This window comes from Antrostomus carolinensis, unplaced genomic scaffold (assembly GCF_000700745.2).
Source record: "Antrostomus carolinensis isolate BGI_N321 unplaced genomic scaffold, ASM70074v2 scaffold6549, whole genome shotgun sequence".
NCBI classification, from domain to species: domain Eukaryota; kingdom Metazoa; phylum Chordata; class Aves; order Caprimulgiformes; family Caprimulgidae; genus Antrostomus; species Antrostomus carolinensis.
Window position 1 is genome coordinate 122,494 of NW_010339134.1, and position 14,135 is coordinate 136,628.

Below are 14,135 nucleotides of genomic sequence, written 5' to 3' on the forward strand. Positions count from 1 at the left end.
TCCATTTTCATCTGGATCCAGCATAACATCACCCTCTGGAACTAGATTTAACTTCTCACAGCTTGGTGAATTAATTATCTGTTTGGATAATCATAGCAATACATTGTGTGTCTTGAAAATAGCATATTACACAATATAATTTTCTTTCAGCAGCTCCTGAGTCCCAAGTTCAACTTCAGGAAACACTTTCATTGAATTGAGTGTGACTCATTAGCATTATTATCTTGTATGCCCAAAGGTGCCATACTAGCAGTAACTCTTTGAAAATACTTCTCTGGGAGTGATCAGATGCCTTAATACAAATTGTGAGCTCTTCCGTAGAGCTGCTTGTTAATATCACACGTTGGTGTGTTTAAAGGACTTTAAGACATTGACTACCAGTTTAGTAATATTGCTTTTAAATCCAAGGATATTACGTACTATAAGCACCAGTCTTATCATTTGAAGGTATTTTATCTTTGTATGTATTTTTCAAGTGATTTGTTGGAAAATTGCACAAAGCTCAGTCTGAAACAATATATAAAAGAAGAATTTTAAGTCAGAAAAAATGCCATTCCTTCACTTAATTACATTGATAAAAGAAAACACTTTTTAAATGAAGGAAACAATAAAAGTCAATTGACAGGATCCATAAAGCATTGCAGATTTTAGGTGACCATATCAGCAGTTGAAATAAACTGATTGAAAGTGGTAGTGGTGCTCCTCTCAGCTGTGAAGATTAAATGCTATTTAGTCGCCGTTGCAGTTTGTTTAGGTGTATAAATCTATCCTAACAGTATATATGTCATCTTTAAGTTAAGTGACATTGGGAAAGTACTATGTTGAACAGACTTTTTCTGTTTCTTTTTGACTTTCAGAAGCCTCTCCATCTTTCCTAGAACGATAAAGAAATAATATGCAAAATAGTTAAGCCTATACTGGTGAACTTCTTCATTATGTGAATTTGCAGCAGCTTACACAGTCACTTATTTCTGGTGCAGTTTTGAGTTGCACTAGTGACATTTTAGAGCCTTTTTTTGAGTGTGCTAAAAAAAAACCAAAACAGATTAAGTAAACAGCTTTAAATAAACGGACACTTAACAAAAGTTCAACTGAATATACACACAGTGTAATTACATTGCCAACAGCTGACAAACTGTCATGAAGGTTCATGGAAGTACCTTAATGGTAAAAAAAAAGTGTAGTCATAGGCCCAGAAAGTTAACTCTTTATGGAGAATATTGAAGATTATTTACATTAATAAGCTTCAGAAGCTGTTTGGCCACAGCAGTTAATCCTAAAAAACGAAGATATTTTTTGTGTGCATAAGAAAAGAGCTTGTAGATGTTGGGGTCAAGAGAGGTCACTGCATTTAATTTAGCAGCAAATGTTGATATGAAAGTTTAGCCACTTTTAAACTGAATTATTATATCTTCCACAATAGTCTGTGTCAGTTGCTGGTGTGTATAGAAACAGACAATGACAGCACACCAAGAGGAACCTGCCAGTTGAACAACAATTATGTTGTTCTTTTTTTAAATTTTTTTTTTCCTACAAATCAACTAGTTCTTAGTTTATAACAGGTATAATTTTAGCACAAAAGTTATTTTTAAAAAAAGTGAAACTGGATTAGAAGTTTTGTACTCTAAACACTGGCTGGGAGAGTATTGACTTTTGACACAAAATTGATATTTTATAATTCTTACGACCTCATAGTGGAAAGAAACAATTCTGAAATATACAACTATTAGGAAACTAAAGCTCTTAAGAATTTGTGACTTAAATACATAGAAAAATGTCATTTTCAGAGAACCTGAAGGCTTTGGAGGAGATAGTTCATAAGGCCTGTTCTATATAGGCAAAATACTAGTTTAAATTCCTTCGGGCATGGTAGTCCTTTTTGAGGAAGGACGGTTCCAAATTAAATGAGGTTTAATTAGTTTGTGCCTACAAGGTGTTAGTGAGTTGACTGAGCTTGTCTGTAGAAGCATAGACATACCATCCAATGTTTAAAATGACCTTGTTTACTTGAGTTTTCTTTTTTACTAGCTTGATTTCCATACCTCTTATTTGAATTCATTGAATTTAGAAAAATAGCGAAGCCTGGAGAGGATGACATCAAAAATTTGTGTCTTAAAGAAAATAGAAAAAGTGTTTTGGTAGTTGCACAAAAAATTAGGTATGAAAATTTGTGGTTGCGCAAATAAATTGGTGTTTATTCTTGACTTTATAGCAAGCCCAACCACTGCAGCCCAGATGAGTCTGTCAAATCCAACCATGCTACGGACCCACAGCCTTTCCAATGCAGATGGTCCTTACGACCCCTATAGTGATACGCGCTTCAGGAACAGCTCCATGTCCCTGGATGAGAAAAGCAGAACAATGAGCCGGTCTGGCTCTTTCCGCGATGGCTTTGAAGAAGGTCAGTAAAGTATGTGATGGTGCTGGAAATGATCAGGAGATGGCATTCTCACATATAGCAATTATAAATTTGATGCTTTTTAGTTCAGCATAGGGGTCATTTCAGACCACAGGTCTCTGCGTGGAGCTCTGTGTTAGATAAAACCTTAGTCCTTGTCATCATTGTTCTGGTGATACCCATTCAGTGATCCTTCTGGTCAGATATGGGGAAGCATGTATGTGTTGTACGTGGACCATCACTGTTCAAGAAACTTTCAAAACGCATCCTGTGTTTCAGTTTTAGTGATCTCAAAATGACTGGTGTTCATGCTTAGGGTTAGCTTATTAAAGCGTTTCCTTGAACAGGACTATTCTCCTGAACCTGAGCCTCCACACTTCTATTTGTAGCATAAATAATTGATATCAGCCAGACTGTTGTTTCTGTCCCAGTTAATATTTCCAGTATTTATATTCAAATTGCCTTTATTTTTTTATTTCTGCTGAATGTCCTGGGTTGATATCACACAGCTGCTGGAGGCAGGACCTGAGTAGTTCTTCAAAACATCTAGACTCCTTTTTAATTCCTCATTGTCTTTTAAAATATGTAATCATACCTGATAGGAGAAGCCCATGTAAATAGAAGAAGACAAAGTCTTACATAAATATTTTGTTTGGTTGCTACTGATCAAGAGACCTTATGGCTGTAGCAGGTGTAGCTATGAGCACATGTTAAAACCTTCATGTTGCACTTGGAGAAGTCAAGCCCAGGGTGAGCTTTGGGAGTGGTTCATAGGAAGCTCTTTCAGCATTAGCTCTTTGTGTCATAGAATCATGGAATGATTTGGGTTGGAAGGGACCTTAAAGATCATCTAGTTCCAACCCCCCTGCCATGAGCAGGGACACCTTCCACTAGATGGGACACCTTCCACTGTCTCAAATCTCATTCCTGGCACGGACTGGGAGCTTCATTAGCTATGAAGTACTTTATCACAACAGGTCACACAAGCCTTTGCTGCCTTGCTTCCTCCACTGCTGAAGACCTGCACTTACTTGGCAGTGTTCATACCAGCGCCCTGTTGTTGCTGCTGCCCTAGAGCCAGGCATGCATGGGAGCCATGCTGAAGTGCTTGTAGGGACATTTAAGAGCCATAAAGTGCCTTCCTTCAGGTACTGGTTATCCCATCAGTTTTCTACCGTTGGAAGAAGTGGAAAATGTGTATTCAATATGGTTCCAGAAAGATTGAGGGCTAATTAATTATTGAATTTAGCCAATCTAACACCATTACATTTAATTGTATTTTAGAGGCCCATGGCTGAGGATCTTCATTAGGGGTTGAAAATTATTAGGATAATGCTGTAGGGCTGAAAACTGTGTCCTTGCAGGAATTAACCTTTGTTTGTGCCATGCTTTCAGAAAGCTAGATGATGATGAACAGTCAAAGATTGCTGGATACTTCATCAGTTGAATTCCATTCTGTGATTAACAGTCCTGCTCTTATTAAAGAGTTCCTTAATATAATCGGTGAAGGAATTTAAATCACTGCATCTGCATTAGATGATTTACTGAAAGCATTACTACAGCAAAACTTACTCAGGTTTTTATTGAAGATATCCTCAAAAAATTGTAACCTTAGTCTTTTAAGTGCGCTTGAGATGGCAGCAAATCCATTTTGGCATGTTGGAGGTTACACTGTCTCTTATAATTCAGAAATTCTTGTCCATGAGAGAGGTTAGTGTAGAAGAATTTTAATAAATATTACATGTTTGAGGACAAACCATTAAAAAAAAAAAGGAAAGGAAAAGCAAATGTTCTACAAAGTGCTTTTCTTTCATGTAAAAAAAAAAAAGGGGGAGGGGGCAATAAAAATGAAGTCCAGTAAAACTCTACCAAGCTATGGACTTGGAAGCAGTGAAAAAAATCACTTTTGTATACAAGGAAGGAATTTGACCCTACAGTGGACATGCTGAAGAAGTCCCTTTCAGATTTCCCTAAATCTTTGGCACCTAAAAGGACAATATTTTACCAGATGGGATGAATGTTTAGGTACAGTCTCTGTATTTTTGACTTGAGGTTAAAGTTCTTCTGTCTCTTCTCTGGCTGTACCCAAGGCAGGGGTAGCGTGCTCATTAGCTCTGCTTATTTCTCAGGGAATCACAAGTTAGAAATGAGCAAGTGGTTCTGAATATAGCATATATGTTGTCCTGTGCTCTCAAACCTGTGGATCTAATTCACCTTCACCTTGAAAGAATAGATTAAAAAATATTATAGAAATTAAATTCGTGGTTAATAAACAAATTGGTTTTATAGAATCAACCAATGTCAATGAAGGTCTTAAATAAAGCTTACCATCCTACTTGTTAATTATTTATTAGCACATAAGATTACAAAACACTTGGTTCTTACAGGGCAGCCAGGATTTCTTCTTAAAAGCCTTTTGTCTCCATAGTGTGAAGTACAGTCAGGTTCTCTGACAGCACAACACGTAGGTGGAAGGGTTAGCCAGCCTTGCAATATGTCACTCTTTTGGTAGGAAGGCTTTCAGGACTGGAGAGGTGCCAGCAGGAACAGTCTCCAAACTATATCCAGAACTTCAGGGGGAAAAAACACAACCTAAAACTTAAGTGATCTCTGGGATATCCAGTTTCCCCCGTTCCTTGGCCATCAGTCTTCCCCAGGAGCACTGCTGCTGCCAGTTCCACCCTGATACTTCAACCTCCTCGAGAGAAAGGAATTAAATTCGTTGGCGTTGGGATATAAATTTTTATGCCTTTTTGTGCTGCTGACTGCAATACCTGTTGTTCTTTCTGCTCTTTGGACAGTTGATCACTGCTAGACCGTTTCTTTTCTAACATTAAAAATGATACATGCTTGCATATGCATTTATAGTGCTTTAAAATAATAGCTCCAAAACAATTTGGGTTTGTAGCCTGCGTGCAGATGCATGTTAACTGCAAAATCCAGGAATCGCATCAAGAGCATAACTGCCTTCAGGCTCCTAATTAAATAGCCTTAAAGTAGCCATCTGCAGATACTTTAAAAATAAATTACGCAAAAAATATTAACTCCTTAGTTGTCCTTGAAACTAGAAATCTCACATTACACACCCATTCAGACGATGCAGTGGTGATGTTTTACAAGGCAAGAGTATGATTCCCAAGTTAAATGTTCTTTCCTTTTTTTTTCATTTTTTCATTTTGAGTCTTCTTTCCTCCTTTAAAGTCCTGATGTGATCTTAAAATTCTGATGCTAACTCAAAAATGTGTGTGCCCCAATCCATTGTAAGGAGATCTGTTCTTCTCTGGCCAGTGGGTGTGGTTGATTTTTTGAATACTTCTCTATTAGTAAAAAACTGCACAAAGGAAGAATAGAGAGAAGCAAACAAGAATATAACATTATATTCTCTGTGAGGGTCCATTGTGCAATGTTGCCTGCACTTTGGGCTTTCCATTTTGAAAAAGACAATCCTATGGGTAAAATGCAGGTAAAAATAAAAGTACAAGGAGATCTTAAGTGCATAGCATCTATGATATGAAGAGAGTTAAAATAGATGAGGAATCTTTAGCTTGGTAAGGTGATGACTGAAGGGAGGTGATCATATATAATTTAGTACATTATAAAGAGGATGGTTATCCACTACTTCTTTTATCACAGGATTGTGGAGACACTCAACTTACTGATTCAGCAGCAGGTCTAAAACAACTGCAGAGAATTTTCTCTCTAAATACAAGAAGAGTTTTTTGTTACAGACAAAACGTCTCAGTAGATTCAGAAGTACTTGAGCAAGTTAATGGTAGAGAGGTCACAGCAACTATGAAAAATAATGATCTGACTACAGTTTCCATCTCAGAAATTTCCATCCCTGCTGATTCCCAGAAGATGCAAAGGTGTACGTGGGGAAAAAATCATCGGGGATCTGCCACCTCCTTGCATTCTTTTCCCTAAACATGCACTGCAGTCACAGCCAGAGATGGAGCACACGATTAGACAGATCCTGGGTCTGACTCACCATAGTTATTTTTATTTTCTTAATGCAGTACAGTCCTTAACATCTAACTATAAAGATAATTTTAATTGAAAATATGATTAACCAGAAGGCAAATGGGTGTGAGGTTTTTTTTTTTTTACTTTCTTGTGGGTTTTTTAAATTGTCTTAAATTCCTCCAGAAGCCAACTTAGACTTTGTTTACTTCTCTTTCCAGCCTTGCCTTAGGATATAATGTCAATGGGAAAGCAGAGCCCATTTATTATGAATGTAGGAGAATTGCAGTAGGTAATTAGAGCAAAATGGCAGCTTTTCTGAACTTAATTTTTTGGCTGGAGGATTTAGATGAAAGAAAAAGTGATTTAACATGATTTTATATGATTTGTATGAAGTTACCTGAAGTTTGAGTGAAAGTTTCAGTAAAATGTGTTTTGTTTCTAAAAATAAAAATAAAGGAAAGGTAATTTAGCATGTAGCAGAATTTTGCATGTTTCAGTAGCAGAAAGAATGGCTTCAGGTAGGTTTTTTTAATAGCATAATCAAAAATAAAATTATCTTATATGTAAATCCTAGCACCAGGATGATGGTAACAACCTCGACAATCAATGCATATGTCTATCTTGTACTGAATGGATCTTTAAATGCAAAAGCTGCTTGAAACAGATTCTTTTCCAGAAAAGGTTTTGTAGCCATGTTTTCATGTAATCTCTTCTGCATTTCAGTTAATTTGTTGGATTTTTTTTATCTTGACTAATCCCTTTTGCAAGAGTCTTAAGATATGCTATCCAAAGAAGTATTTATTTCTGAACAAATCTTAATTGAAACTTTTCTTTTTAATCCTCTTGACCACACCTCGTTTTCCCAAAAAACAAGTATTATGAAATTGTTAAAACAGCTTTACCAAATCAGAGTTGGAGGATTGTATTACCTGGCTGTGCATTCTTCAAACTGTACATTACTGGTGCAGTAATATAATTTATCATAGATGATTAAATTTGTGAAAGTATTTCTTCAGCAGGGCTGGTTGTTGGCAGTGGATGATCTATGCTGATTCTACTGTGTGGTTACTGAATTTATATTTATTGTGTTTATTTTCTTTCCTTTAGTGCATGGTTCTTCTCTCTCTTTGGTATCCAGTACATCATCTATTTATTCAACAGTGAGTATAATAAAATGAATAATTTGGGTTTACTAATCAAAATTATTGAATTTACTCATTTTATTGTGATGATTGTTTTTTGCCATTCAAGGAGGAGGGGGAAAAAAACACTTTTCATTTGATTGTGGTCTGAATGCTAGCTGTGAAAGAAATGCTTACATTCATAAAGATGTCTGTGGATATTTAGCAGTATCCTCATTAAACACAGATATTAATGACCTAAAAGCAGCAATTTATTTTTTTAGTCAGTATTTTACAACTACACTAAATAGGTTTTTCTACAAAGGATCTCAGCAGATTTGAGATTTGAACTTCATTACTTAAAGCACCCCAGAATTTGCTGAATAAGGTCATTCCAGCCTTGTATTAATGATTTGCTACTAAAGAAGTTTAGGCAAGTTTTTTAATGCACAGATTTTAATAATTCTAAAGAATTAATTTGTCCAGTATACTAGTAATATTTTCTCCAAAAGTATGTATTCATTTAGGTTATCTGATCCTAAAATAAGGCTTGCTGGAGTTTGAAAATACAGGGGGTTTTAAAATGGGTGTTGTATTTGCTTGTTTTCTTCTAATAGTCTCAGAATGATTTTCCATTTCAACATATACTATGAAAGACTTTGTAAGTTAAGACTGTACCTGTGCTGTAATGGGAAGGTGGGGCTGCAACATGCAGACCCTGTCTTGCCTAGTTTTTCTTTAGCTAGTTGGGGTGTTCACTGCATTGACCCAAGGGCACAGCAGGTTCCAGCCCACACAAGACTGTACAGAGTGTTTGGCACTGATGGCTCATTCCCAGTGCCTTCACTGCTGGTAATACCCAAGTGAGTCAGATTAAAGGTGGCTTATGTATTCCTGGCACGCTATGATCACAGTTTTGGGGGTTTCCTAAAGCACAAGCCTTTAAAAAAAGTGAATAATAATTATTTCAGTAAGCTGTGCTAATTGAACAATATCTTGTAATTTCAAATTGTTATGCAAGTATGGTGCAGCTTCATGCTTACCACACATCCATGCCTGAAGCAAGCATATGTGATACACCAGTACGTGGAAGAACTTGCTCTTGGATGATCACGTATAACTGTCTGTGAAGTCTGTCAAGCCAACATAGTGTTATTGAGCGTTATTTCACATACACATTTCACTGTTAGCAAGCAACATGTGTAGCATGGCCTGAAGACCTTGATAATAAATTGAAAATACTGCCTTTTATTATTGACTTTGCCTCAGGCAAGGTCCATATGAAGTCAAAACAGATAACGTATTGGAAGGCTGGAGAACAGACCTTTTCCTCTGGGCTGTTGTTTCTAACCATGAGAGCCACAAGGAGAGAACTCAGCAGCTGCTGCTTTATGTGTTTGCTGCCCAAGCACCAGTGGCTCTTAATAGTGTGGTTTGAGGGCTATAATTTTCATGGTAGCTGGTAGTGGACATGTTTACATAAGAACAGTGGAGTGTGTAACTTCCTACCCATCTGCTTCTCTTTAGCTGATAACTTTGGTTAGAAACAAGCCAGAGCAGCCACAGCTTTATCATGCAGACCACAACGGATGGTCAGTGCGTCCACTTTGCATCCTCAGATAACTACTTGTGTGTCCTCACTTTTTCGTCATCACAGTGCCCAGTCAGCACATGAATAGGAGTGATTTTTTTATTTTTTCCCCACATCACTTTGGAATGCAAAAAGGTGATCTCCATCCCATGGAAGAGTGAGTGTGGGAGGAAGGGAATTTCCTAGGATCAACCATGTTCTGTGACAGCCCAAGCTCTTGAGAACCTCATGCAGTCCCTTAGGCATGGAGCCAGGACTTCAACCTTCCATGGTTCAACCTCAGAGGTGCACTGCTCTGCAGGCTGGGAAGGAGCCCAAATTCCCTCCTATAAGAAGTACTACTTTACAAGGGGCCTGGGTGGTTTTTTTTTTCCTGAAAAGTAAAAAAATTAGGAGATTATTTTAGATTGAATATGGATGTGGGAGTCCTAAATAAGGAATTCACATTAGAGGTTTTTAAATGGGGGAAGGAAAAAAAAAAGTTATAGATTTGTCAGGCTGGTTATGTCATCATATCCTCATGTATTTCCTCCATTTTTATTTTATAGCCTGAAGAGAAGTGCCAGTCAGAGGTAAGAGCACATCGTGTTTGACAGACATAAATGTTCTGTCAAGACACTCTGCATTTCGTGTCTTGCTATTTTATTTCTCCATATTATGGTGCAGTAAAGTGCTCTCTTAAAATATATAGATTCGCAAGCTACGAAGAGAGTTGGATGCATCCCAGGAAAAAGTGTCAGCTCTGACAACTCAGTTGACTGCCAACGTGAGTACAACTCCAAGAACAAACACTAACAGGGAATGCATTCAATGCAGCAGTTACCACCCCAGTTTTTCTAAGTGACAAAAAGATTTCACATGTATAACATTCAGTTCATGTTGTTATGTGTTTAAAAAAAATAAATCCATACATATGGGACCTTTCCAAAAATAACATCCTCTTTCCTACTGGCTTGTCTTCTGCCTGCCTTTAAATACTGATTTTTAATGTTCATTTGACTTTATATAGATGTAAACCATCTTCAGATCTTGAGAAAATCATTGATGATGGGGTCTTTTTATAAATAGTGTATTGCTTTGGCATTTGGGTGGGTTGAGATATAGATGAAGGTTATAAATTGTAGGAATAAAAACTAGTAGAATTGTGGATTGAAATGCATTAGATTTTGCTATAGTATAAAGATGATGATAGGCATAATAGGTAATAGTGGCATAAGGGGCTCTGAGAACTAATTTTAAGTTAGACCTAAAGAGTGGACATACCTTATTTTTAATCAGTGTAGACAATACTTCTGCTTTTTTCCTCTGAGGAATTTGATAAATAAAATAAGACACTTGGAAAAAAAAAAAAATATGTGGAAACCAGGAGGTGTTGAGGCAACACTGTGTATGACCCTGAGCAAGTTTGTTTGTGTGTTCTGTGCTGTAGTCACAGAGAGCAAAAATCTGCAAAACAGAAGCTTGCTAGAAAAATAAGCAATTCTAGAGTAAATAAGCTACGGATGAATAGTCACCAGATCGGATCATACTGACATCCTAGTTTGTGGGAATGAATAAACATCAGAACATATGCTACTGAAGAGGACATTCCTGTCCATCAGCTCTCTGAATAGGTGGAATATGAAACTTGGTGCAGGAAAGGACAGCTTTCATCTGAGCAGTAACACCCATCCCCAGAAGGATTCATGGGGGGAGATCTACTGTGATGTTCACTGCAGGCATCACAGCGCTTCATCCAGCTTGCAGAATGGAAAAGGAAAACCAAGAACACAGTTATTGGAGAAGTCAAATAAAAGGGCTTTGACTGCATGTAACCACTCAGTCACTTTCCCATCAGGAAAAGAAAAAACTTTTTAAATCTTCCAAAAATTAAATCTCATCTTTACCTTTCAAATACAAAGGGGACTGGATACATGAGTTGGTTTTCACCCAGAAGCTTCTTTTACATGTGAGGAAGCAGGACCAGATTCCCTTGCATACATTTTTTTTTTTTATCATGTTGTTAAATAACCCAGTTTGTGTCCTTCAAACAAGGAACTTAGCTGTGCAAGTCATCTCACCCTGCCTTAGTTTTGTTGCATTCTTCTTCACATGGTGTTCAGATTCAGTAGGTGGTTGCTCAACACAGGAGTTAGTAGCCCATCTCCAAGAGCAGTGAGTAGCATGTGCTGCTCTGTGCTTGCCCCAGCTGCCATTAATTTGCCCAAGAATTTGTCTGTGGTTACTACCAGTGTCTTTGGAGGGAATAGTTTTTAACCTATGCTGCTGCTGTACTTTTTTTGTTGTTGTTTTGGAGTCATTTGGGTTTGATTTATTTTTTTCAGGGATTTTTTTCCCCCCAAAAAGTTAGCATCATTTATTATTTTGGTAATATTCCATTTTTGCTTCATTCACTTTACTAAAATTTTCTAGTTTTTTTTATTCATGCTATTTAAAGTTCTTAAACTTGAACCTGCCCCTTATTTGCCAATAAATCATTAACGTTCTGCTGCAGAGATGTTGCTATAACTGTCCCAGTAGTAGATTTCACTCTCTAGCCACCTCTTTTCAGAGAACTCACCCTTTTTCCATGTAAAAGATGAGGTCTGTTCCCAAAAAAATTAAGAATAATAAATGCTATTTGCTAAGACATTGCTTTGTGGGCATTTCTTTTACACAAGATTTTTTTAGTAAAATGTTTTTAACTTGGGCAATTTGAATTCATTTCTTTATTTAATTTACTAACTATCCCCTGAATTTTCCTGTGTAGACACTGCACCTTTGATGCTTCTCGGGCCATCAGGGGCAAGAATTTGAAAAGTTTTGCTCGAGCTAGGAAGCAAAGATAACTCTTTTTCAAAGCTCAATAAAAAATTTCCAGATAGAAATAATTTCAAGATGATGCCTGATCCAATTTTACAAGAGCAACTTTTTCTTAAGGTTCAGGTCAAAGCATGAAGGGTTTGTATCCTGTTATTAATCCATGCGGTCCCGCTCGCCCGTGTATGTTTTGTTTTTGCAAAGTATTGCTGCGGATTCCTGAATATCACTTTTGTTGTTCCCTGTTCATCCTCCCCAGCAGAAGCTTTGCAGTCTGTGTTTTTAAAATAAATATTTAGATTTTCATACATGTGTAGCGTGAGGGTTTAAATTACTTTTTGCTATTTTCTCACAGTCTCAGCTCTGCTTATTTTCATAGCGGCTGATGGGAATGAGAGATGCACATCCCGGTGTTATTGTACTGCTCATGTTTGTTTTCATTGCGAATGTGAGAACAGTTATTTAGGATAAGTCAGCTGTGTGCTGCTGCTGAATAAGTCTGGAATAGCTTTGTGAAAGGTTTTACTATTCTGTATATGTTTAGGTGAAAGAATGTCCTTTTCCGCTTGGAAAGATTTTGCACAGTTTTAATTGTTATGTGCATAGAATTATTTTTAATAGATAAATAAAATATTATTTTCTGTTGTTAGCATAGATTATTATGGCTAAGGAGACAAAAATATATTGAACTATGCCTGTGTTCAGTTATTTGTGCACATGCATATAAATATACTTGCATATCTATAAAACGGGGCCATATCATGGCACTAGAAATGTAGTTCCATTTTATTTAGTTCCTTTCTGAATTTACTTTTCCTTCCTTTTACTTTCTGAGTCATTTTCAATTTCTAGCTGATGTCCTTAATATTATCAACATTGGGTTCTCAGTGCTTCATGGGAGAAGAAAAAAGAGTAATTGGCCAAGCACCAGGTGATGTTTAGCACGTGTTGCAAGCAAGGTGCACTCAAATATTGGAGCTCGATGCAGGTATATCGTGCTGCAGTGGTCCTGTCTCCGTCCTTCCCCCTCGCTGCAGAGGAGGCATCTCTGGACTGAACTGACTGACTTGGCTTTCTGAGTTCTTCTGTTGGGGTAGCACAGTGAGAATCTCCCCCTTTGTGACTTCCAGCATCTTTTTGCCTTAAATATCCACCAGGAAAATAGTCGTCTATTTGGAAGTTTTCTGTCTGGCTTTCATCTATCTGAAAATTTGCTTTATATTTTTGGTTTTTTACTGTTTTCTATTTTATTTTACTGTTTAGGGTATCCTCCTAAAACTTAGGAGTGACATTTTGTATTTTTTTTTAATATTCTTTGAGGAAAGATTTAGACTTTTTGTGAAAAGCTTTGTGGCAAGAGTTACCTTAACTGTGTGAGGGTACCTGAAAACTATTACTAAGTAACCTTATCCGTGCTAATAAAGGCCCACAGAAAAAGTCAAAGATTAAGTGGGATTTCAAAAATGAAGAGCAGGAGATGTTAGAAATACGGATGGATTTGTCTCTTTTTCCTCTGTACATTTTATGACAGGAGATCTTTTCATGTCGTTGCTTGCATTAGCCTGGGGACATGGCTAGATAACCAAGGACATCCTTCCATGCCTTTTTGGTATCAGGAATACTTTCAGGTGACAAGGTGTATCCCCTAAAGCATCCTTTAAAAGCCTCAGTTACTTAATCTGTGACATGTTTCAAAAAAAAAAATTAATCTCATATGTCTTTCTATTTCAAAAAAGTGATAAAATGTGTTTTGCATTTGTCACAAAATCCAAGCAGCTTTAAACAACTGACAAAAGTACATGAACTGGATTAAGTTTGAGATGTGGTTCTTCAAAGGACTTTAACTCCTAGGGCTCCCATTGAGAATACAACTCTCAATGTATTCTGGACGTAGGATTGCACATTTTACAGAATAAATCATGGTATCAAAGAATTGGATGTAGCAGCTGACTGAGGAGCCACCTCCAGGAAACCTACTGATGTGCCAGGTCACAGCGTTACTCCTGCGTCTGCGTTTTCTAAAGCATTTGGTAGCAGCTGCTGCCGAGCAGGGCAGGTTTATAGCCTAAAACTGCATCATTTCATAGTGTACTGCTGGTAGTTGTACATGAAAGGGCTGTCATTTTCTACAGCTTTGAAATTGCTCTGTTACCTTTGGCATTTCTCATTTTCCACAATTAAATAGTTCCTGGTGAATCATTGGCAAGTATTTTCACAATGTATGCTCTACTCGTTTGACCTTCTTTAATCAGGGTTATTTTCT

The 14,135-nt window shown here is 37.1% G+C and overlaps 1 protein-coding gene across 1 annotated transcript in view; it reads left to right on the plus strand.

The window, feature by feature from the left end:
- Nucleotides 1-14,135, plus strand: part of LOC104530977 (neuron navigator 2-like) — a 96,670-nt gene that overhangs the window by 61,802 nt on the left and 20,733 nt on the right. Inside the window, 5 exon segments of the mRNA XM_010175725.1 lie at nucleotides 1-65; nucleotides 2,213-2,401; nucleotides 7,469-7,521; nucleotides 9,622-9,645; nucleotides 9,765-9,839. The exon segment at nucleotides 1-65 is cut by the window's left edge and continues 21 nt beyond it. Of these exon segments, the coding sequence (XP_010174027.1) occupies nucleotides 1-65; nucleotides 2,213-2,401; nucleotides 7,469-7,521; nucleotides 9,622-9,645; nucleotides 9,765-9,839 (406 nt within the window).